The following is a 22512-nucleotide window of genomic DNA, read 5'->3' on the forward strand; positions in this document are numbered from 1 at the left end:
ACGACCTGAGAGTCCAGGGAGAGGCTCTGTTACCATGACAACACTCTTGTCCTCCTGTCCCCAATGGCTCTTCATCACCCCATTGGTTCTTCCAGTGCTAGGCCCGCTAATAGCACCAGAAGAGTGGGGAGGGGGCAGAGAAGTTCCCCTATGGGTCATTCATAGGTCATTGAGGACTCCACATGGCCAATCCCTAGCTTTCAGACCCTTGCTGCCTTCCAACCACGAGCTCGTTCCCTCCTTCCCCATTACCTACACTGGACTTCAGTACTTTCATGCCCCTAGAGCTGGCCTAGGTCCCCAGTGCAAAGCCCCCCACCTTTCCACCCAACCCCCAGGATCACAGTTGCCAAGACGACCCCATAATGTACACAATGCTACTTCTCCCACCCATCACCCATCTACATGTCCAAACTACCCATTCATCTCTCCACCCATTCACCCACACACCCAACCACTCATTTACCCATCCAGTTGATTAACCACCTAGCCATCCACCCCCCAACCACCTATCCATCCATCCATCCATCTATCCACCCATCCATCCAAACACTCACTCAATGACCATCCACCTCCCATCAACCTACTCATCCATCCACTACCTATGTAAATACCTACTTATCCATACAACCAAGCAAGCATCCACCCATCTCTGCACATAATCCATAATCACCCAAAAGTGAAGTCACTCAGCCGTATCCAACTCTTTGTGACCTCATGGACTGTAGCCTACCAGGCTCCTCCGTCCATGGGATTTTCCAGGCAAGAGTACTGGAGTGGGTTGCCATTTCCTTCTCCAGAGGCTCTTCCCAACCCAGGGATGGAACCTGGATCTCCCGAATTGTAAGCAGATTCTTTACATTTGAATCACCAGGGAAGACAGTCACCCAAACACCTATCCATCAATTGCATGTTTGTCTTCTCCACTAGAGTGTAAGCTCCATGAGTACAAGAGTCTGCCTGTGGAGTTCATTATTGTTTCCCCACTGCCCAGCCTGAGAGTCTCAGGAGACCTCAACAAATGTACATGCAATACATATAACTGCTTACTCATTTAATTCAAATATTTATTTCCTACTATGAACCAGGCCTTTTCTAGACAGACATAGCCATCCCAGCTAACCACCTACTCAACTACTCACCTACCAGGGCAAACATCCAGCAAATGCTTAACCTATTCATCTGCCTATTGTCCTATCCACCCTAACTCTCACCCATTTACCCACTCATGATTCAAGTGCCCATTCATTTTTTCAACCACCACACACAGAGTTTAACCTTCTCTATATCTACCCACTCCTTCTTTCATCTGCCTCCCAGACTCACGCCCTCACTGAATCAAGGAGCCAGTGTTGGAACTGGAGTGCTAGGAAGATGCTCTCATCTGAGATCTGGAAATTAGTGGAGATGAGATCTGGGCTTTACTGAGAATCAACTGCTACCCCTAACAATGACCAATACCTTTATCAAACACTTTAAACTATAGGTCTTTTACTGTATAAGGAACTTTAAATCCATTTTACAAATGAGGAGATCAAGGCCCTGAAAGTGAGGGACTAAGGTCACCCGCTGGTGTGAATCTCCCTGCATCGCCCCCCTCCCTTGAGACCGGCAATTAAGGGAGAGTTTGAGAGAGCTGGATTGAGGGGATGGAGTTTGCTTCCTGATTGGCAAAACTCTGGGGCAAAAAAACCATCGATTTTTACTGAAATCAAGATTTTACTGGATAACCTGATAGTGCCAGACTGTTTGGCACCGACAGCTCCACTCCCTACTGTAGGCCAAGTGGGTTTGAGGCAGGGGGTGGACAGACCCCTTAGACGGCTTTCTCTCTGCTCCCAAAGCACGTTGGGCCGAGTGGGCAACTCAAGTGGTGTCTCCGTTGACGCAGGGAGATTTGAGGGGCAGGGGCTGGCTCTGGGACTCCGATGTCCTGGGAAGAAGCTGCAGGTTCTGGATGGTATCCTTCAGCTGGGACTGAGTACTCTCTATCTCAGCCAGTCGGCACTCCTGGGGAGGCAGCAGCAGTGGATTCAGAGCGGGGTGGGGGGAGGGGGGGAGGGCAGGGTTGCATCCCAACTCGTGTTCCCTCACCCAGCCTAAATCTGTCCAGGACTCGGCCATGGGTCTCACCAGACTTTTCAGCCTGTGGCCCTCATTGGTTGGAGGATCGCGCCCTGGATCCAACTTCGCAGTCCTGTAGGGATAACGGGTGAATGGAAAGAGTCAGAGGCTGAGGGACTCCCCTAGAGCTCCTGGCTGGAGTCTGGGAGTCCCGCGCTGAGCTGGAGATGGAGGTGGGGTTTATCTAGCCTGGGGGTGGGGCCTAGATACGTTTGAAGAAGGGGCTGAATTAGAACCAGGACTGGCTGCGATTAAAGGACCAATCAACCAGTCCTGCGTGAGGCCGTGAGCAGGATAGGGCGGGCCCAGCCTAAGAGATAGCGGGTCTGTCCCAACTTGTTTGGAAGGAGCTGACTGAGGGACTGCACGAGAGGACCTCCCAGAGACCTCGGGTGGATGGAGGTGACCGAGAAGCGGGTGTTAGATGTGTAGGGGCGGGTCTTACAGAGGGGGCGTGGCCGTGCCATGCGTGATTTGGGTGGACTTACTGGGAGGCGGGGCCTGAGCCGATCTCTCTTTAGCAAGGCCGCCTGGGGCGGAGCTAATAGAGAGGGCGGGGCTTACCCTCCTCGGAGCCTGGAATCCAGGAGCTGAAGCTGGGTCCGAAGCTGCTCCTGCTGCTCGCTCAAGGACCGGATGTGGGTGCTGAGTGACTCCACGAGGCCGGACAGCGCCTTCAGATCCTGACGCAGGGCAGCCACCTCGCACTGAAGCTCCGCCAGCTGTGGGGAGGGAGCAACTGTAACCTGAGCCACTGTCCTGCCCCTTCTCCCCACGGACCCTGACTGACCTCCCTGTTCCCCTTTGCTCTGCCTCCTCACCGCCCTGCCTATAGGGTAATGACGCTCAAATTGTACAGAAGAGGAAAACTGAGGCTCAGAGAGGGTTGGGTTAGGCCTGAATCACACAGCACGGCAAGCTCGGTGTTTGAACCGAGACCTGCCTATCTTTCAGTCTTTTTCCAATCCTGTCGCCCCACTCTATGCGCGGACCTGAGCTGTACACCTCACCTTGCCCACGGGTCGGTGGGTGCCCAGCGCCTGGTCTTTGTCTCTTGGCTGGTCCATCTGGCGCTGCCAGGGCACCGACGGCTTCCGAGGCAGCGATGCTGAGGCTCCAGTCCAGGGTCGGCCGCGGGGCGCGGGTCCCACGTGGAGGGAGCCTTTGGGTCGCGGCCGCGGTCCGGCGGACGGGCGGCGGCGAGCGGGGCGGCCAGCCGGGACACTCTGCGTGCGCTGTACCGGCCGAGGCAGCCGCGGGGGCTGTTCCTCCTCCAGCCGCGGCCGGGCCCAACTACCTGCGCCGTGAACGCTGCGCAGAGACTGACTCTTGGAGATGAGAGGGGTGTGCTTGGGGAGGTCGCGGGGGGCCAGAAAGCCAGGCTTCTCCCCTGCAGAGATGCTGGAGGTGGGATGGGGAGCTCAGACCTTCCACCGGTTTCTGAGCTGACCCCACCTCTACCTTCCACCAGAAATAACTCCATCCCTGATCTTTTACTTCTCTGCAAGTCCTGTGACTGAAGGGATCCCATTTTGACTTGTGATCCTGTCCTGGACTTCCGATAATACTGTCCCTTCTATGACTTCAATCTAACCTTTGATTCCTCTCTAGCCTTGTCCCGAAGCTCTGACATAGTGTTACCCTTGATTTGAGCCTCTGTGTAATCTCTACTTCCAATCTGCCGGAGCTTGTCTGCATGCTAAATCACTTCAGTCCTGCCTGAGTCTTTGCAATCCTAAGGACTGTAGCCCACCAGGCTCCTTGTCCATGGGATTCTCCAGTCAAGAATACTGGAGTGGGTTCTCATGCCCTCCTTCAGAGAATCTTCCCAACCCAGGGGTCGAACCTGCGTCTCTTACATCTCCTGAATTGGCAAGCAGGTTTTTTACCACTAGCACCACCTGGGAAGCCCATGGGAGCTTGACCTCTGCTCAAAACTGTACCCTCTTCCTTCCCAATCTGACTTCCTCTTGTCCCCAACCTCTGACCTTCAACTGAACCTGTCTCTGCCTTCTGAAAGAACATGATCCCTGACTTCTGGCCCCGAAAATGACTCTGCCCTTAAACTTTGACCCCATCTCCCCCTGGGCATGACCTGAGATCTGCCCCTCATTGCTGACAGTGACAATGTCACTTTCTCTCTCTGACCCTAGATGTGACCTCTGCAATGTCTAATCCCCACTTCAGATTCCAATCTGACCTGATGCCCCCCTCTCTGATGGCACTGTTAGCCTCTCCCTGACCACCGAGATGACCCTGTCTCCAGCCTCTGACCTCCATCCTACAATGTCTCTGATGATGAACATGACCCTGTCTCTGACCCCTGAGATGATCCTGCCTTCACCTCTGACCCCGTGCATGCCTTTGGCCTTTCGCCTACTCCCACCTATCAGAACTGGATCAGATCAGACTCGAGGTAAATAGTTACCTGGAATGGCCCTGGGTGCGGGGTGCTGGGAGACACATTGGCACAGTCACAGGTACAGGTCGGCCCTCTTCAATGGCATGCAGGATAGTGGGTAGCGGTTCCAGGTTGTCCCGGGTGGCCTGGTAAAGCATGCAGGGAGGATGCTGAGCAAACGCTCCAGGACCAGAGACCCCTACACCCTTGCCTCCCTACCTCATGTTCTGGGCTCTGTGCTCAGGCCACACCTGGTCAAGTTCAGCAAAGATGGTACAGAGCTGGGCATGCAGGACTGCCAGCTGGAGGGCCAGGTCACTGCTGCCCTGATAACCACTGGGTGCTGTGTCTGCATCCACCGTGGCCACTTGGTCCAGAAAATGTTGCATGGCAGGCCCATGATCCTCCAGAAAGGTATTCATGAAGCTCATGTAGGCTTCCTTCTCACCAAACCTGCATCAGAGCCCAAGTGAGTGGGTTAGGTCCAGCATCTGCCACCCCCACCGCCCCAGTGTGGCTACTCAGCCTCCCAGCACCTACGGCGCACAGTTGGCAAGGTTCTGGATGACCTTGGCGATCAGTGTGAGGGTGCGGGCTGGGCCAGGTGCCGGGTGCTCTGGTGCTAGGCCGAAGAGGCTGGGTGACAGAATGGCAGGACACAGGAGCCGCAGAAAGAGAGAAGCACACACCAGTCGGGGCCCCAGTGCCTCAGAGCCACGTGCCTTGCATTCTTCTCGCCAGCCTGAGAACACAGTGCCCAGCTCTGCTGGGAACCAGCTGGGAGAGAAGAGGCAATAGTCAGAGGGGAAAGCTGTGAGCATAAGGTTCATGGATGATCGAAATCCTAAGGTCAGGGGTCACTCGACGCCTGCATGCTAAGTTCCAGGATAGAAGACATTGAGGATAATGATGCTTGGGGTTATAGGTCCTCTTGGGGTCAGGGCTTGTTGGTGGTGTACTCATTGTGGGGACTTCTGGAGTCTGAAATCTTAGATTTGGGGGTATAGGTTCACAGGAGGACAGAAGCCAGTTATAGCTGTACATGAAACTGGGGTGCCAGACAGAGTACATAATATGAAGTAGTATAAGATTGGGTCACAGAGTCATCTAGATTCAGAAATCATGAGATTGATGTCCCAGGTGACGTGGGATTAGGCACACAGGTTAACCTAGGGTCAGAGGTCAAGGCATTGGAAGCCTAGGAATTCCAGTTATATGAGATTTGGGATACAGAGTTGCTTAAGGTCAGGGATCATGGGATTGGGAGTATGGCATTGCTGGAATCAGAGATCATAGGATTGAGTGAAAGTGTTAGTTGCTGAGTCCTGTCTGACTCTGCAACCCCATGGACTGAAGCCTGCCAGGCTCCTCTGTCCATGGAAGTCTGGCAAGAATATTAGAGTGGGGTTGCAATTCCCTTCTCCAGGGGATCTTCCCAAACCAGGGATCAAACCCAGGTCTTCTGCATTGCAGGCAGATTCTTTACTATCTGAGCCACCAGGGAAGCCCCAATAGGATTGAGACCCTATGTTAACTGGGGTCAGGTGGCATGGAATTAGGGTGTGTGGTCACCTGTAGTCTAAAAGACAAAGAATTGGGTCCCATGTTATTTGGGGTTAGGTAGCATGACACTGGGAATGATTTGCCAGATTTAGCCAATAAAACTTTAGGATAAACAGTTAAACTTGAATTTCAGATTTTAAAAAATGAATACTTTTTTTTTTAGTATAAAAAAGTATGTCACAAATATGGTATCTCATTTAACTGGGCATTCTATATTTTATCTGGAAACCTTAATTTGGAGTCAGAGCTAGCATCATGACTGAGAGGCAGTGGGGCCCTGACACTCACTTGTAGGAGTGGATGATGTTCTCAAAGACCTCCTTGCAGCTGTTTCGCAGTCTGCTCTGGTGCTGGGGCAGATCTGAGGCTGGGCATTTGCTGGGGTCCACCTCACAGTCCTCGGTGGAGGCACAGAGACGCCGCACGACCTGTCCTGCAGTCCAGCACAACCAGAGAGGGCCTGGGCCATGACCACAACCCACAACACCCAGCCTCCAGCTCCATCTCCAACCTACCTCGGAGGCACCTAAAATCTTAGGGAACTTCCAGTTCGCGCCAGGATCCCAGCATCCCCAGGGCATCACCCACTACCAGAATCCAAGTTTACCCAGGGGTTCTCATATTTCCCCTGGGTTGCCCTAGCAGGCTCAACTAAGCCTCTGACCCCTGCCCCACTCTGCTCACCCAGCGTCTCTTGGAGGTAATCCTGTGCCACCAGCTTCATGTACTCATCGATGGCCTTGGTGGCCAATGTGTTTTCCCGGAACAGCAGTGCCTCACGGCCTCCACTGCGTGCCAGCTCTGCGGTGCCCAGGTCCGTCACCAGGGCCTAGGCATAGTGGGGTTACACTGCGCGCTGGGCGCGGACTGAATCGTGAGAATCCCTGCTCTTGGCGGCTCCCTCACCCTTGGGGCACAGGCCCTGCTCCTCGCAGCTGCTGTCCAGGCCCAACCCTCGATTCTGGGGCTCTTAACAAAACGGGAACCTCCCCATCAAAGCAGAAACTTGGGGCTCGCAATGCAGAAGCTCAGTTCAGACCCCACGCCTCAAGCTGCCCCGCCCCTCGAAGGCACCACTCTGGTACTGGTCCCAGCCAACTCCTCCCTTGGAGCAGGCGATCGGTCAGCCCCTGGTCACCCGGGTTCGTCCCGTGGAGGCGCCGCACCTGAGCCCGGCCGGTGGCCCGCAGCACGCGCACCATGGCAGCGGCCAGCTCTTCCTTGGCTTGAGCGGACAGCGCGAGTTCGAGAGCCCCGCAGAGGCGCGCGTAGTGGAACGTGAGGAACTCTGCCAGCTCTTTGTAGCGCTCCGACGGCAGCACTCGCAAGCGCCGTGCCCGGATTCGTGCCCGCAGCGCCGCGCCGGTGGGCGCCCCGAGCAGCGGGAACCAGCGCTCCAGACCCGCGGCGGGCGCCCGGGGGACGCCCAGCTCTTCCAACGCCAACGCCACCCTGCCCAGCACCGCGTCCCCAGGGCCCGCTCCGCGTAGTCGCAGGGACAGGCGACGCGCTGGCGGCAGCGCCTCAAAGTGGAAGCGTTCTGCCCAGAAGAGCTGGCCCGGGCCGGCCCGCGGAGTCGTGCGCGCCAGGAGCGCCCCGTCCAGCCACAGCTCTGCGCGCACTCCTGGAGCCGCCGCCGCCGCCCGGGGCAGCCCCTTCACTTCGTGCACCCACACGCTCAGCCATGTCTCTTCCCGCTCCACGTTGTCCTGAGGACCAAAGCAGAGACAGGAGCGTGGCTTCGGTGCTCCACATTGCGCACCAGAGGTGAAGCGCGGGGTGCATGCTCCCAGGGGTTTGCTGGGCCTCTGGGGGAAGACAGCGGGACTACGGGGGTCCCACAATGATCCTATAGCTTTTCTGGGCCCCCCCGGAGAGATCCGGGGTCCAGGGCATGAAGGAGTAACCGCGGGGTGGAAACTTGGCGACTCCCTGGGGTGCAAATAGGCCTTGGGTTGAATACAGTCCGAGCTGTGCAAGGGGCTGGTAATTCATGGAATCGGCGGAGGATCTCGGACTGGTTGCAAAAGTGTAGGAAGGCAGGTGTGTCCAAGGGGTAAAGTTTCGGCGCGAGTGGGATTTGGGTTGGGTGGAAGGGGCGGGGCCCGGGCTGTGGGCGGGGCCTCCAGGTCTGATCTTGCGCACTACCGACCTGACTAGGCTGGAAGTGGCGACGAAGGTCCTCGATCCAGCGGTCTCTCTCAGCAGCGGAGCGACAGGAGAAGCAGCGACTCCCGCCTGCCCATGTTACCTGTTGAGGAGGGGGAATCCAAGAGTGCGGTTGAGGCCAAGGGTTGAGCCAAAGGGACTGGCGAGGTAGAGAGTTGCCTTTACTTACCTGGAAGCAGTGGGGCTCCTCCAGCAGGCTGGGGTGCAGTGGCCAGACCCGCACGTCCCGCTCGGCTCCGAGGTCCAGTTCGGAAATCGTGGCCAGCGATTCCCGGGAGCCCAGAGCACTGGGGGGCCTGACGAAGGCTCACGTGAGCAAGCTGTCATTCCTACTGACTCCCTTGACCCCCCGCAACCTGCCCTCTACAGCCGAAAGGGTGGAAGGAAGCCAGAGGGAACCTGAACCTAAGCTGGACTTGAATCCATCCTTAGACACTTAATTCCTCACTGTCTGTACTCCAGTCACACTGGCCTTCTTTTTGTCACTTCATTCGTCCTCTTGACATTTGCACTTGCTGTTCCTCCTGCCTGGAACGCTTTTCCTGTCCTTTTTGGCCTGATTAACTTCCATCTAGCCTTCAGATCTCCCTGGAGGGAGGGAATGGCAAACCACTCCAGTATTCTTGCCAGGAAAATCCCACTGACAGAGGAACCTGGTAGGCTACAGTCCGTGGCATTGCAAAGAGTCAGACATGACCAAGCGCGCATCCGCGCGCGCGCGCGCACACACACACACACACACACACACACACACACACACACATCCTTCACGTCTCAGATCAAGCGTCCCTTTCCGAGACACTCACTCCCAAACCAAGGTGTAGACTCAGCTGCTATTTTAGAGTTACTGTGTCACACTCTGCCCCCACCCTTCAATGGAGGGCTGACTCCATGCTAAGGGTCCTTCAGTGGCCCCAGCATTGCCCAACAAGGGGGACACAGAGGCCCACAGGGTATATTTGGTGAAGATCAGAATTACAGGCAGGAGGAATGGGAGGGGCAGTGTTGAATCCCAGCCCCTCTAGCTCCTCAGAGACCCTTACCCATCTCGGGAAGCACTGGCTCCTAGCTCTGACTTGGCCTTTTTCTTCTCTTTCAACCGCTTCAGCAGCCCCTGTGGGGAGGGAGATGTCAGCTGGGCAGAACCCTGTGTTCCCTTCTCAGGTCCTTTCCTCGCCCCACCCAGGATGCTCTGGAAGATCTGTTGATCTTGGCGGAAATCACAAGCTCAGACTACATTTGCAGGAATATTAAAGGCAATCAACAGCTGCCATTTCTAAAGCACCAGCCATGGTGCTTTCCTGCATTCTCTCTGGACTTTACATAAACAGCCCCAAGAAGAAGCTTCTCTCACCAGCTTCATTTGACAGATATGGACACTATGGCCCAGAGAGGGTCAGTGACCTGGTCAAGATGGCCCAGTAGGATTTCCCTAGTGGTTCAGTGGGTAAGAATCCATCTGCCATTGCAGGGGACATAGCTTCCATCTCTGGTATGGGAAGATTCCACATGCTGCAGAGCAGCTAAGCCTGAGCATTGTATCACTGAGGCCAAGCTCTAGAGCCCATAAGCTGCAACTACTGAGCCAAGTGGTGATTCCTAAAGCCCATGTGCCGAGAGCCCATGCTCCACAACAAGGGAAACCACCACCATGAGAAGCCCACGCCCCTCCAGGAAGAGAAGCCCCTGCTCGCAGCAACTAGAGAAAGACCATGAGCAGAAACAAAGACCCAGCATAGCCAAGAATAAAAATAAATTAAAAAATTAAAAAGTAAAAGAAAAAAATCCCAGGAAATTAATGAAAAAGATCACCCAGGAAAAGTCCTCCCTTTCACCTCTGAGGGCCTGAAATCTTTCCTCTCCCATCCACCCACAACTTACCCGAACATTGTGGACCTGGTGGGGGCCAGCAGACTCTGGCTCTGTCTTTCCAGGGATCCGATCTGTGGGTGGTCAGGGGTGGAAGATTGGGGGGTGGGTGGAATCATCTTGGATTCTGCCCCACTTTCACAGGTTCCCAAATGCCCCAGCTCTCCCTGTTGCTCAAGCTTACCTGGATCCTTGAGTTTCTCCAAAGCCACTTGGATGTTGCTCTCGGAAATAGCGCTCCCCATCCCGGGCTGGCGAGGACCCTGTCCCCCAGCAGGAGTGGATGGTCAGAAAGCGGAAGCAGATAGACAGAAGGAGAGGCAGACACCTTTCTGTTATACCCCTCATGCTTCCTTACTACTGTTCTCGCTCCCTTCCCTTCTTCCCCTTCCCTTGCCCGTGTGGCCCCTCTTACCTCCTCTTCATTCCCAAGCAGCACCAGCTTCCCATCAAGTAGTGTGAAGGCTTCGATGTTCCAGACGGGCACATCGGGGGTGGGAGCCTCTGGGATCTGTGCGGTCAGGGGCTCTAGCTCCGGCTCAGGCTCTGGGTAGATGAGGAGGTGCTAGGGACCTGGGAGTCCTTTCTTCTCCCTCAGGATAACCTTTCCACTCACCAAGGCTCATCAAGGGTTCCCTCCTAAGTGCCTCCTCTTCCCAAACCACCTAGAAGTCATGTCAGGTGCTGGACAAGCCTCCACACCTCTCTGGGCCTTGTCTCTAGTAGCCATGGGTAGTAATGGGTAGTGGACGCAGCCCCACAGACTATGAGCCCTGTACCATACTTACCACTCCGCATTCCTTCTCTCATTTAATCCTCCAAAAGCCATTCAAAGGGCTATTATAACCCCCATTTTGCCAATGTTGCTGCCATTGCTGCTTAGTTGCTAAGTTGTGTCCAACTCTTTGTGACCCTGTGGACTGTAGCCCGCCAGGCTCCTCTGTCCATGGAATTCTCCAGGCAAGAATACTACAGTGGGTTGCTGTGCCCTCCTCCAGGGGATCTCCCTGACCAAGGGATTGAACTCAGGTCTCCTGCATTGCATGCAGATTCTTTACCACTGAGCTACCTAGGGAACCCCTTAACCACTGGACCACCAGGAAATTCCCTGCACTGGGCCTTGAAGAGCAGATTTGAGTTGACAGAGAGTGAGGAGATGGTAGCATGAACAGAGTGATCAGGGTTTTCCAGCTGGCTCAGTGGTAAAGAATCTGCCTGCCAATGCAGGGGATGCAAGAGACGCAGTTTCAATCCCTGGGTCGAGAAGATGCCCTGGAGCAGGAAATGGCAACCCACGCCAGTATTCTTGCTGGAAAATTCCATGGACAGAGGAGCCTGGTGAGTTGCAGTCCATGGGGTCACAGAGAGTCGGAGATGACTGAACAACTCAGGCACACGTGCGTTCGCGTGCACACACACACACACACACACACACACACACACACACACAGAGCTTGAGCAAAGGCTGGCAGCTGGCACGTGGCCTGGTCCAGAGAAATAAAGGGAGGGGTGAGGAGGGCTTGGAGGGCTTAATGCCTGGAGGGGAAGGTTCAGGAAGAGATTGGCAGAGCCTTGGGTGTCAGTTAGAGGAGATGGGGATTCCTCTTGAAGGTATTAAGGAGCCATGGGAGGTGTTTGACTAGGGGAAGACTAGGTGGGCTGGTCAGAGAGCTCTCACTGGATGCTATGGAGTGGGCAATATCTGATACCCTGGAGGGGACTGAAGGGATACCTCTGCACAATGGGGATATGTAAAATGAGAATTAAATGACCTTTCAGAAATGGGAGGACTGAATCAACCCTCCCAGAGGACCCGTCTGTCCTACTGTTTTACCACCAGGGGAATAAGCGATAACTCCACTGGCTAACGGATCACATAAAATGTGCTGAGTCCCAGGCATTCCTGAGCTCCGATCCTCATGGTATCCTTTACAATTCTAGATCTCTCTGTGTGACTCTTAGCCCCATCTGTCATGTCCTTATTTACTTGTTTACGGTCTGTCACACTCGCTGCACCATGAACTCCATGAGGCAGGCAGTTTCATCTATTTTGTTCCTGCTGTGTCCTCATGGTCTAAATCAGGGCAGTCCTAGAACACAGCAAATGCTCACAGACCTCTGTTTGAATAACCGAATGAATGAATGATATACCCTTCAGGATAGGAGTCATGATTCCAGTTTAACTTGTGGAGAAACTGAAGCTCAAGGAAGAGGAGATACTAAGACATTGAGGCCAGAGGGCAGGAGAGCAGGAGACAGCAGAAATAGGCATCCAGGCAGGAGAGAAGACGCCCGGGGCCACTGAATATGAGGAGAGACCTACCAGGGCCAAGAGCCATTTGGCATCTGGACAGTGCTGCCCCATCATTCTGTTCCCTGCCCCTTCCCCTGGCTGGACCCCCAACTCAAGGGTTCCTAGCCACTCCCACCATGCCCAGGCCCCTGGGGTGAGGGGGAAAGAGGGAAGAGGGCAGCCTGCCGGGCCCCCAGCCACTTCCTGTTGGGCTTTTGCACTCCCCACAACTTCCTGTGTCTGTAAGGCTGATGCTCCGGAGGCAGACAAAACCTCCCTGCATCCGGGCCTCCCAGCCTGGGGCGGGGGGGTGGGGGGGGGAGCCACGTACCTGGGTTTTCTGGCTCTGGTTCCGAATCCAGCAGTGGGCTCTTGTTTTTCCCCCAGAGGCTCTTGGATATTTTCAGGCGGCTCGTGCGTGACTCCTTGGGGGGCGCGGAGAGGACGCGACGAAACAGCGAGCGAGGGGCCGGCTGGCTGCTGGCCGTGGTCTCCTGGTGGCTCTGTGCCCTCCCCCATGCTGCAAGGCGGCCCCAGCGGAACCCCCCAGCCCCCTTCTCCCCACCACCCCCTGAGTGCCAGCGGTAGGAGGTTAGAGGGGATGGGGCTGCAGGCTGGGTTTGGGAGGCCCGGCTTGGTGAAGGTGGGTCCATGGCAGAGATTCTCCTGGGGGAATGAGAGGGTGATAATTCTGTCCGGTGTACCCTCCCCGGACAGGGTTGTGCTGTCTTCATATCCGCCCCCTCCTCACTCTCAGCTCTACCCCCAGGGAACCCCCTTTGGGGGCAACACGCACTCCCTCTCTTACCTTGATTTCCTGACCAGCCTCAGGATCAGCAGCCGTCTGCACCCTGCCCGGCTTCCTCTGGCTGAACGCTACTCCACGTGACCCTGTCTGTCCCACCCCACCCCACAGCCAGGCTGGGAGGGCACAACAGGGGGCAGGATGCTAGCGGAGAGGAGGTGATAGAGCAGGACCCAGAATCTCTCAGTGACCGGGAGGCAGCCCATGCCCCTCTTTGAGCCTCAGTTGCCTTCTCTGCAAAATGGGTACATGTAGATCAAATGCTGGAACTCTCACCCACTGCTGGTCAGAACTCTCATCCACTGGCTCATCCAAGCTGGAAACCTGGTGTGATCTATGAGTATTGACCATATACCTCTTCTCTGACTCAGCAGTTCCACGTATTGGGTGTATATAGTAGGTAAACACCCAATAGACGTGCCCACTGGCCCTATTCATAATGTGCATGTGTGCTCAGGTGCTCAGTCATGTTCAACTCTTTGTCCTACTCTTTGCAACCCCATGGACTATAGCCCACCAGGCTCCTCTGTCCATGGGATTTCCCAGGCAAGAATACTGGATCGAGTTGCCATTTCCTACCCCAGGGGATCTTCCCCATCTAGGGACCAAATCCAGGTCTCCTGTGTTGCCTGTATTGGCAGGTGGAGTCTTTACCACTGAGCCACCAGAGAAGCCCTTATAAAGACTGCATGCTTGTGTGCTAAGTCGCTTCAGTTGTGTCCAATTCTGCGACGCTCTGTCCTTGGAGTTCTCCAGGCAAGAATACTGGAGTGGGTTGCAATACCCTCCTGCAGGGGATCTTCCCCACCCAGGAATCGAACTCGTGTCTCCTGCGTTTGCTGCACTGGCAGGCAGATTCTTTACCACTGCACTACCTGATAGCCCCTAACTGAAAACAGCCAACATGTGCTTATACAGTAGAATGGATAAATTGTGGTCGCTTCCTGTAGTGAAATATTATGTAGCAATAAGAATAATCGAACTCGGATGAATCACAAGCAATGCTGGACAAAAAAATACAAACAATGAAGACTAAACACTATGTCTTCCCGTTTATATGACGTTCCAAAGCAGGCAGAACATGTGTAACAAAGTCAGGAGATGGGTTTCCCTCTGGAGGGGCTGGAGACTGGGGAGGTGGGGGAGTACAAGGGAGCCTTTTGGGAGCCAATTTTTTTTTTAAATGAAGTGAACTTCACGTAGTATAAATATAACCTCTTTTATTTCTTGAGCTGAGTGTTGGTTCCATGGGTGTGTTCTGCTGTGAAAATTCATTAACCACACATTTTGGCACCCTTTCTTGCATCTCTGTTATACCACAATAAGTGTTCACTTGGAAAAAAAAAAAAGGTGGCCAAATGCTGATCTAAGGGACGAGTGAGTTAACGTGAGAATCAGTAGAATATTGGCCCATTGGTCCCAGAGTGAGTTTGAGTGCCAGCTGGTCCTTCTCTCACTGTGTGACCTCAGGCAAGTCACTTCCTCTTTCTGAGCCTTGGTTTCCTGATTTGTACAAGATGATAGCATCAGTTTCAAAAGATTTATAATGGGACACTTTGTTTCTTCAACCAATGTTCCTTTCATGCCTACTATGTGCTGGTACTGGAGAAGCAACAAGGAACAAGATGAACTTGATTCCTGCCTTCCTGGAGCTCACAGTACAGCCAGAGAGACAAGTCCTGAACATGAATGTAGGACATCTAGCTGGTGAGGAGGACTTAAAAGAAAATAGACAGACTAGAGGAGAGGCTGAGCACAAGAGACCCACTTTGAGCTGGAAAAACCCAGGAGGGCCTCCATGATGAGCTGGCATTTGTGACCTGAAGCATGAGAAAGAGCTGATCGTGGGAAGGGCATACCACATAGAAGGAACAGCTTGTGCAAAGGCAAGGGTGGCCAGCGTTTACGTGATGGGATGGGTAGAACTGCCCTCATTAGCATGTGGCCTGTGCAGTCACCCAGGGCCCCATGCTCAGGGCTCTACACTGAGCTTGATTTAATGCTCTGCTGTTGCTGGCTTGAAGTTCCTGCTTTTCGGACAAGGGGCCAGCATTTTCATTTTACACTGGGCCTCGAACCTTCTATCACCTGTCCTGAGGAGGAGGGTCTTCAGCGAGGATCAAAAATCCTTCTCCAGGGGCTGGACATGTTCACGCAGGTGCACACACCTTAGCTATGCCCACCTCATTCATACTGCACTCAGTCCGCTCACTGCACACACAGGTAGCTTCTCCCAGTGTTCTGCTGGATCTCTGAGCCTTCACCACTTCATTGTGTACTGGCCCCATTCCCTACATTTTTGCTGGAGGACTTTTCTCTGACAGATGGAGTCCACATTGCCCATACAACTAGCAATCCCAAAGTGCCAGCATGTTAACATCTCCCTGGGAGCTCGGGGCTTTCCAGGTGGCTTGGTGGGAAAGAATCCACCTGCCAAGCAAGAGACATGAGAAGATCCCCTGGAGAAGGAAATGGCAACCCACCCCAGTATTCTTGCCTGGGAAATCCCAAGGACAGAGGAGCCAAGTGGGTTACAGTCCATGGGGTTGCAAAGAGTTGAATACAACTGAGTGATTAACAGAAAAAAAAAAAAAAGAAAATAACCAGGGGGCTGCCCTCAACCAATGACTATGGGAGTTGGAGGATCAGTACTCCAGCTCCCTTGCCCTGTAAGTGGGATGTCTCTGAGGTATATACCCTACACTGTTCCCCAGAGGTCCCCAGTGGGATGAAACTCCACATGCCTCCCATACCAACATGACTTTGCTTCCCTGTGTCATTTCCTTATTCCCCAGGTGATATGTCCTGGCATCACCACCCAGACAAACTATTTCCACTGGGATTCTTGTCCCAGGGTCTGCTTCTGGGCCACCCAAACTAAGACAGAATGTGCATACGCAGATGATGCTTGAACACAGGCTTTCTATTCATGGTGTCCTTTAATTTTTTTAGTGTTTTAAAAAAATTATTTTATTTTCTGGCTGTGCTAGGCCTTTGTTGTTGTGGGTGGGCTTTCTCTAGTTTCAGCAAGTGGGGGCTGTTCTTCATTGCAGTGCTCAGGCTTCTCATCGCGGTGGCTTCTCTTGTGGAACACGGGGCTCTAGGTGTGCAAGGCTTCAATAGTTGCAGCACTCTGGCTCAGTAGTTGTGATTTGTGGGCTCTAGAGCCGGGGCTCAGTAGTTGTGGCCACAGGCTTGGTTGCTCCGCAGCATGTGGAATCTTCCCAGACCAGAGATCAAACCCATATCCTCTGTATTGGCAGGTGGATTCTCAACCACTGGACCACCAGGGAAGCCCCTCCAAGGTCTCTTTATTGGAGGTCAGTGGATAGCAGTATCATTGGAGGTGGTCTTCTCTTGGATCTGCTGGAGGCCCTCCTGGCAGTTCTTGGTTTCACATTCTGAAAAAGACAAGAGAGTTTAGGTTGGGGGTGGGGGTGATAATGGAGCTGGGTCTGCCCTCTTCATGATTGCACCATTGATGGGTAAGAGGACAGGGGCCCAAAGTGAGGAGGTGGGTACAATCCCAACTGCAGGCCAGCTTATGGAAAGGGAGTGGTAGTTTGAAAGTGGAGCTTGATTGTACAGGGGTGATTATAGAGGTGTTTCTGTCATTATGGTCGGTGGTGTGGTGCCATCATCAAGCTGAGAATGTGCTGACTAGGCCAGCATAAGTGTTGGCTCCAGATTGTTCCAGCATAAGAGTTGTCATAAAGGGTTAGGGAGCTGAACAAGCATCCTTGGGACTGAGATGATCTGGGCAGAGGATTGCAACAACTGGGTTAGGGGCTGGGCAGAAGCTGTGTGGGCTTCCCAGGTGGTGATAGTGGTAAAGAACACACCTACCAATGCAGGAGACATGAGAGACTTGGGTCCCATCCCTGGGTTGGGAAGATCCCCTGGAGGAGGGCATGGCAACCCATTCCACTATTCTTGCCTGGAGAATCCCATGGACAGAGGAGCCTGGCGAGCTATAGTCCACAGGGTTGCAAAGAGTCTGATATGAGTGAAGTGACTTAGCACACAGCACAGAAGCTGTCCTATGCAAAGAGGTTTTCTGTAGTGGGTCACAGGCTTGATCACTGTTGTGTGGACAGAGAGCTGTTGGGCTGTGAGCAAAGGTGAGGGCAAGGTTAGGTGGCTGGGATAAGGTTGTGAAATGCAGAGGGGCAGGGGCAGTAGGCTATGTTGCAAGCAGAATGACTGAAGCCTGGGTCTAGATTGCCTGAAGAGATTGCAAGGGCGTGCAGGGGTCTTGGCTGAGGTTGTGGGCACAGGGTTAAAGGAAGGAGTGAGAGGGGCCTCCTGGGGTTAGGCAAACAGGCAGGGATCAGGGCACGCGCTGAGCTTGTGTGCACAGAGGGGTCTCAGGCCGAGATAGTGCGGGCGTCGGGGGACTCACCTGGTCGAAATGCGGCCAGGTGCGCAGCTGGTTGAAGAGCCGGTCGCCAGGGCACTCGGTGCGCACGACCTGGCGGTGGCCTAGCAGCGCGTAGTCGGGCCGCAGGAGGCCGGCGCGTACAGCGCAGCGCGGGAGCTCGTCTCGCACCGCGCGCAGCGCGGCCTCTGAGGGCAGCACCGCGGTGTAGTTGCCGATCAAGGCCACGCCGAAGCCGCGGGAGTTGTGGCCGAGTGTGTGCGCACCCACCCAGTGCCATCCGCGGCCCTCGTACACGTAGCCGTCTGAGCCGACCACGAAACTGCGGAGGAGAGAGGGAAGCAGGAACCAGACGGCGTGAGGCCTCCCTCCGCATCTGGCCCTCTACCCCGGTTTCCGCACCCGTGCCAAGGGCCACCGTCACCCCAAGATCCCCCCGGTCACGCAGACTCCACCTGGTCCAGCCATGTCCCACTCTCCCTCCAAATGCCACCCCAGAGATAGTCCCGTTTCTCTGGATCTGTCCTCAACATTAACCCGGTCTCTTTCTACCCAGCTCCCTCCCCATTATTTCAAGTCTAATTCCTCCGCAATTCTGACCCTTTTCTGGCTGAGATCATATCCATCATTGCTCTGTCCCAGACTTAGCCGCTACCACATGTCCTGTTCTTCTCCCAAGTTTGGACTCCTCTCCTGGTTCCCACCTCAGACTCAAAAGAGTCCCACCGTTGAACTCTTTCTAGTAGCTATGAAGACTCCACCCCCAGTCTAGGCCACGCCCCTCTCCACCCTGGCTCCACCCACACTAAACTCCGCCTCTGTTTTGCCTGCTTCGCTCAGGTTCAAACCCCGCCCCCTGAGTAAGGCTCCGCCCACCCAGTCTCTCCACTGCGCCGCCCCTTGGTCTGCCTTGCCCGAGCTCCGCAGGTTCCCGCCCACCTGTATCCTATGTCGGCCCAGCCTTGCGTCTGCTGGTGGAAACGCTGCATAGAGCGCATGTCTGCGGCGCAGCGCTTAAAGCTGGTGCAGGGTGGCGCGGGCAAGTACGTGTGGTGTACATACAAGAACCCGAGCGGCAGCTTCAGCGGCGTCGGGCGGCCCTGGTACGGTGCGGCACCCCAGCGGCAACGCGGGTGGATGGCTGGACACCCTGAGGGGAAGGGAGTCCAGAGTGGGAGTCAGCGAGCGTTTCTCTGCCTGCTGCCTTCTCCCACACTAAGAGGGCATGTAAGGATCATCCCTCCAGTCTGCTCCCAGATTTGGGGAGGGTTCATTCTCTTTTCAGTCTTCCCCAGTGGCTCCGATGGTAAAGAATCTGCCTGCAATGCAGGAGACCCGAGTTCAACCCCTGGGTGGGGAAGGTGCCCTGGAGAAGGGAATGGCTACCCACCCCAGTATTCTTGCTTGGAGGATCCCATGGACAGAGAAGCCTAGCCACCGTCCATGGAGTCACTCAGAGTCCAATGTGACTAACACTTTTTACTCTTTTCACTTTTCAATCACACCACTCTGGCCCCCACTGGGAACTAAATCTAACAGCATCCTAGTCCTGTTGGCCCCCTCTGGAATCCCCTAACCATAGATCCCACTAACCATAGATTCCCACTGGCACTGAGAAGGTATCTGTGAGAAGAATTGTCTCAGTGGGTGGGGGTCCTGCTCACCTAGGAAAGCCTCAGTGAACTCCTTGGAAGCATGGGTGGCCACCTGTGCCAGCTCTTCTTGGCTCATGCCCTGTAGACGAGGATGTGCCGGCTCTAGTCTCTGTAGCAGGATGAGGGCCCCCCATACTTGCTGGGTCAGGGTGGGGGCCGAAGTCAGAGCAGCTCCGTTGTGCCGTCGGAAGTTGCTTCGGAATCCTGGGTCTCCTGCTACCCCGGCTCCATAGTACTGGCTCAGCAGGTGACTGAGGGGTGGCCGGGGCTCAGGGGTCTGGCTGAGGTAGTCTCCAAGGAGGGCTCCGTCCAGGGCACCATTGAGGAAGGCCGTGGTGAGGGGTGATGCCTCAGGACCCAGGAGCGTGAAGGTCCTGGGAACAGAGAGCTGGTCCCAGCATCCCTCAATTCCCAGTCCAGAATGATTCCAGGTCTGAGGGCCCTGGAGGAAGTTCAGGCCCAGGTCTCCAGCCAGGGTGACCACAAGGATGCTGTCCACAGCGGTTGGTAACTTGGCCTTGTTATCTGGAGAGGAGGCTTGGACATCTGGAGAGCCAGGTCTAACTTCTGGAGAGGTGGCTCCAACATCTAGATCTTTGGTGCTAACATTTGGAGACACAGCTCTGACATCCGCAGAGGTGACATCAGGAGAGGCATCGCTGAGCCCCGGGGAGGTGTCTGCAAGGTCTGGAAAGGTGACTTCAGCATCTGGAGGGGTGGCCGAGCTCTCTAAGGAGAGGTTTACGATTCTGTGTCCCTGAAGCCCTGCCCAAAGCCCTGCCAGAAGAGGTTCCACAGCCACGGTCGAGCCATCGGGTGCTAGAACCACCCCATATTCCTTCCCATCCTGCACGCTGTGTCTCGCCACCTCTCCCATCAGGCCTTGAAGCTCTGGGCTCAGCGAAGGAGGATCCAGATCGGTGGTGTTGAGACCCTTCCCCTCCAGCAGGAAGTGACGGAGGGGACTGAGGGTACCAGAGCCCTGGGCTGACAGCAGCCATGCAGCGGCACTACGGCCAGTCTCAGTGGCTGGCGCCTTCTGCTCCAGCTCCGCCAGCGCCTGGATGACAGAGTCCATGAGCAGGGGCAGGGTCGCTGTGGGAGGAGGGATGGCATTAACCCAGGCAGTACCTCCTGTTCCTCAGCCTCCCCCTGCCGTGTATACATCTTCTCAGTGCCCCCAGCTCTTTGTGGACAACTTCACAATGTCTGACACTGCCCTTGTGTAGGTGAGGGAACTGTGACACAGAGAGCAGGTTAAGGAGCTTACACTACCAGTGGGCACTGGGGAGCCACGGCAGCTTCATGAGCAGGAGAGATACATGGCCAGGTTGAGATTCTAAGATTGCTCTTTTGAGTGCTGTATGAAGAGTATAATTTTTTGGAGGGCAGATCAGAGTAGAGAAGGGGAGAGAGGGTGAAGATAAGTAGTGAAGGTGGCTGAAGCCAGGATGGTGATGCTGTGATGGATAAGAGTGGGCAGTGTCCCCAGGTATCTTGAGGAAATGATGGACAGTTTTTCTTAGTGGACTGGAGTTTGCAGAAGTATAGAGGGAACGGTGTCTTGAAGGGTACCCAGGGGAGGGTGAGCCTGTGCCATGTGAGAGAAATGTCAGTGGCTGAACTTGGAACTTAGAAGTGTGGGGCTCAGAGCTAGGGTGAGTTGTTGAATAATAGCTGACATTAATTAAACACTGTGTGCCAGGCACCATTGTAGGTGACTTATATAACTGAACACATTTAATCTTCACAAGGACCCTATGAGCATGAAGAGGTTAAATTACCTACCTAAGATCACATATGGAGGAAGTGGCAGAGGTGGGATTTGAACACAGGAAGTCCTAATCCTTACACTCCACTGTCTGCTGCAATTCAGACTCTTCTCCAGACAGTTCACATAGTAATTCCTCTATAACTTTGCTTTACTCTCTGCCTAAAATGTCCTTTACTGCTTCACCACCAAGTAAAATTCTTCTTCCTGTCCTAGATTTATATCCCCTCCTCCAGGAAGTCTTCCTAATTTCTGTTCTTTTGGCCCCAGTTTCTTCCCCCAGCCCTTGCCCGGATCCTATGGGGTTGGGAACATCTGTGTTCCCAGACTGGAGTTTCCGAGAGACTTGAGCCTTGTGAGTCCAACCTCACCCTGTAAAGAGCTGGACACAGAGGGGCAGCAATATTCTGAACTAAGAGTCCTGGCTTCAGGCCTCTGCCTTCTGACCCACCTGTCCCTGGCTCCGGCTGCAGCAGCAATCCATACAGGATCCAGAGTATACCCTGGACCACCACTGTGGGCTTCCAGTTTCCAAAGGACATAGCCGGTTGACCTCAGCGGAGATCTCAGCAGGGCTGGAAGGAGACAGACAGGGCAAACAAGTAGTACCTTCAGCTACTGTCAAAGTCCAGCGGTGAATGACACGGCTGCCGCTTGTGGAGCTGTGGGCGGGAGGCCGCAGAGGCATGGGTACAGAGTGCCCATGCCCAAGGTCATCTGGGTCGCAGGGGCTCCCCTAGCCTATCCCATTCTTCCCAGGCTGAGGTCAAGGATCAGTAAATTCCAGGACGGGCCTTGGAAACCAGATAGTTCAGACTCCAGCAGATTCAGCCCATTCCCCAAGAAAGGTAGACTAAGGCCCATCCAGCATTCCACTCTTCCTATGGCGATAGTTTTGTGGCTGCTTCTGGCCACCAGAGGGGACTCTCAAGTGCCTGCCCAACTGGTAGGACAGGCTGTGCTGAGAGTGGAGAGAGGAGAGGCCGGCCTGAAGTTGACACTACCTCCTGCCTTCTTTGATGCCAGCACTTTAGCCTCAGGCAGAGGGTGGGTGCAGGGGCCGAGGACTGTTTTTGCTGAAGTCTGTTCGGAGCGTAGGGGGACTCGGAGATGTCACTTCTCATCTGGTTCCAGCTCCGGATCCCATGCCGTCAGGGATAGCTGAGAGCAGGAATTGGGCTCGGGGAAGGTGTTCGGGACCCTGACTCTGTCCCCGGACCTGACTTCTGGGCTCACCTGGGCTGGTGTTGAGGGGTTCTCTCCCTTTTCCGCTGGTGTCTGTGGCCAAGTCCTGCTGAAGAGAGCCCGTCTCCCCTTTATCTGGTGTCAGGTGGGATGGGCTCAGCTTGGCTGGGGCTGCCATGGATATTGCTTCACTGTGGGCCTCCCATCTCGAAACCAGCCCGGGGAGTTTCCAGGAGACCCACCAGGCTGGGCATTCAGTAGAGGGCGGGCCCTGGGCGGGCCTGGGAATATTCGGGCTG

At 54.7% G+C, this 22512-nt stretch overlaps 2 protein-coding genes across 3 annotated transcripts; both read right to left on the reverse strand.

Annotated features, from left to right (window-relative positions):
- Nucleotides 1-1043: 1043 nt before the first annotated feature.
- Nucleotides 1044-13315, reverse strand: RASAL3 (RAS protein activator like 3). Of its 2 annotated transcripts, XM_043467147.1 has the most exons (18): nucleotides 13228-13315; nucleotides 12751-13085; nucleotides 10542-10672; nucleotides 10311-10389; nucleotides 10139-10200; nucleotides 9301-9371; nucleotides 8427-8553; nucleotides 8241-8339; nucleotides 7255-7797; nucleotides 6773-6917; nucleotides 6377-6521; nucleotides 5066-5302; nucleotides 4777-4978; nucleotides 4553-4671; nucleotides 3135-3525; nucleotides 2689-2846; nucleotides 2134-2197; nucleotides 1044-2010 (listed from the first exon to the last, which is right to left on the reverse strand). In XM_043467147.1, exons 2-18 carry the CDS (start codon nucleotides 13070-13072, stop codon nucleotides 1867-1869), a joined length of 3039 nt encoding a protein of 1012 aa, XP_043323082.1. In that variant the 5' UTR covers nucleotides 13073-13085; nucleotides 13228-13315; the 3' UTR covers nucleotides 1044-1866. The 2 variants fall into 2 exon arrangements, with proteins under 2 accessions (XP_043323082.1, XP_043323081.1); XM_043467146.1 differs by having other exon boundaries at nucleotides 1044-2197.
- A 2829-nt stretch (nucleotides 13316-16144) lies between these two features.
- Nucleotides 16145-22307, reverse strand: PGLYRP2 (peptidoglycan recognition protein 2). The gene is made up of 6 exons (XM_043464429.1): nucleotides 22265-22307; nucleotides 21480-21603; nucleotides 19267-20352; nucleotides 18542-18752; nucleotides 17627-17924; nucleotides 16145-16625 (listed from the first exon to the last, which is right to left on the reverse strand). Exons 2-6 carry the CDS (start codon nucleotides 21568-21570, stop codon nucleotides 16536-16538), a joined length of 1776 nt encoding a protein of 591 aa, XP_043320364.1. The 5' UTR covers nucleotides 21571-21603; nucleotides 22265-22307; the 3' UTR covers nucleotides 16145-16535.
- Between the last annotated feature and the right edge of the window lie 205 nt (nucleotides 22308-22512).

This window comes from Cervus canadensis, chromosome 4 (assembly GCF_019320065.1).
Source record: "Cervus canadensis isolate Bull #8, Minnesota chromosome 4, ASM1932006v1, whole genome shotgun sequence".
NCBI lineage: Eukaryota > Metazoa > Chordata > Mammalia > Artiodactyla > Cervidae > Cervus > Cervus canadensis.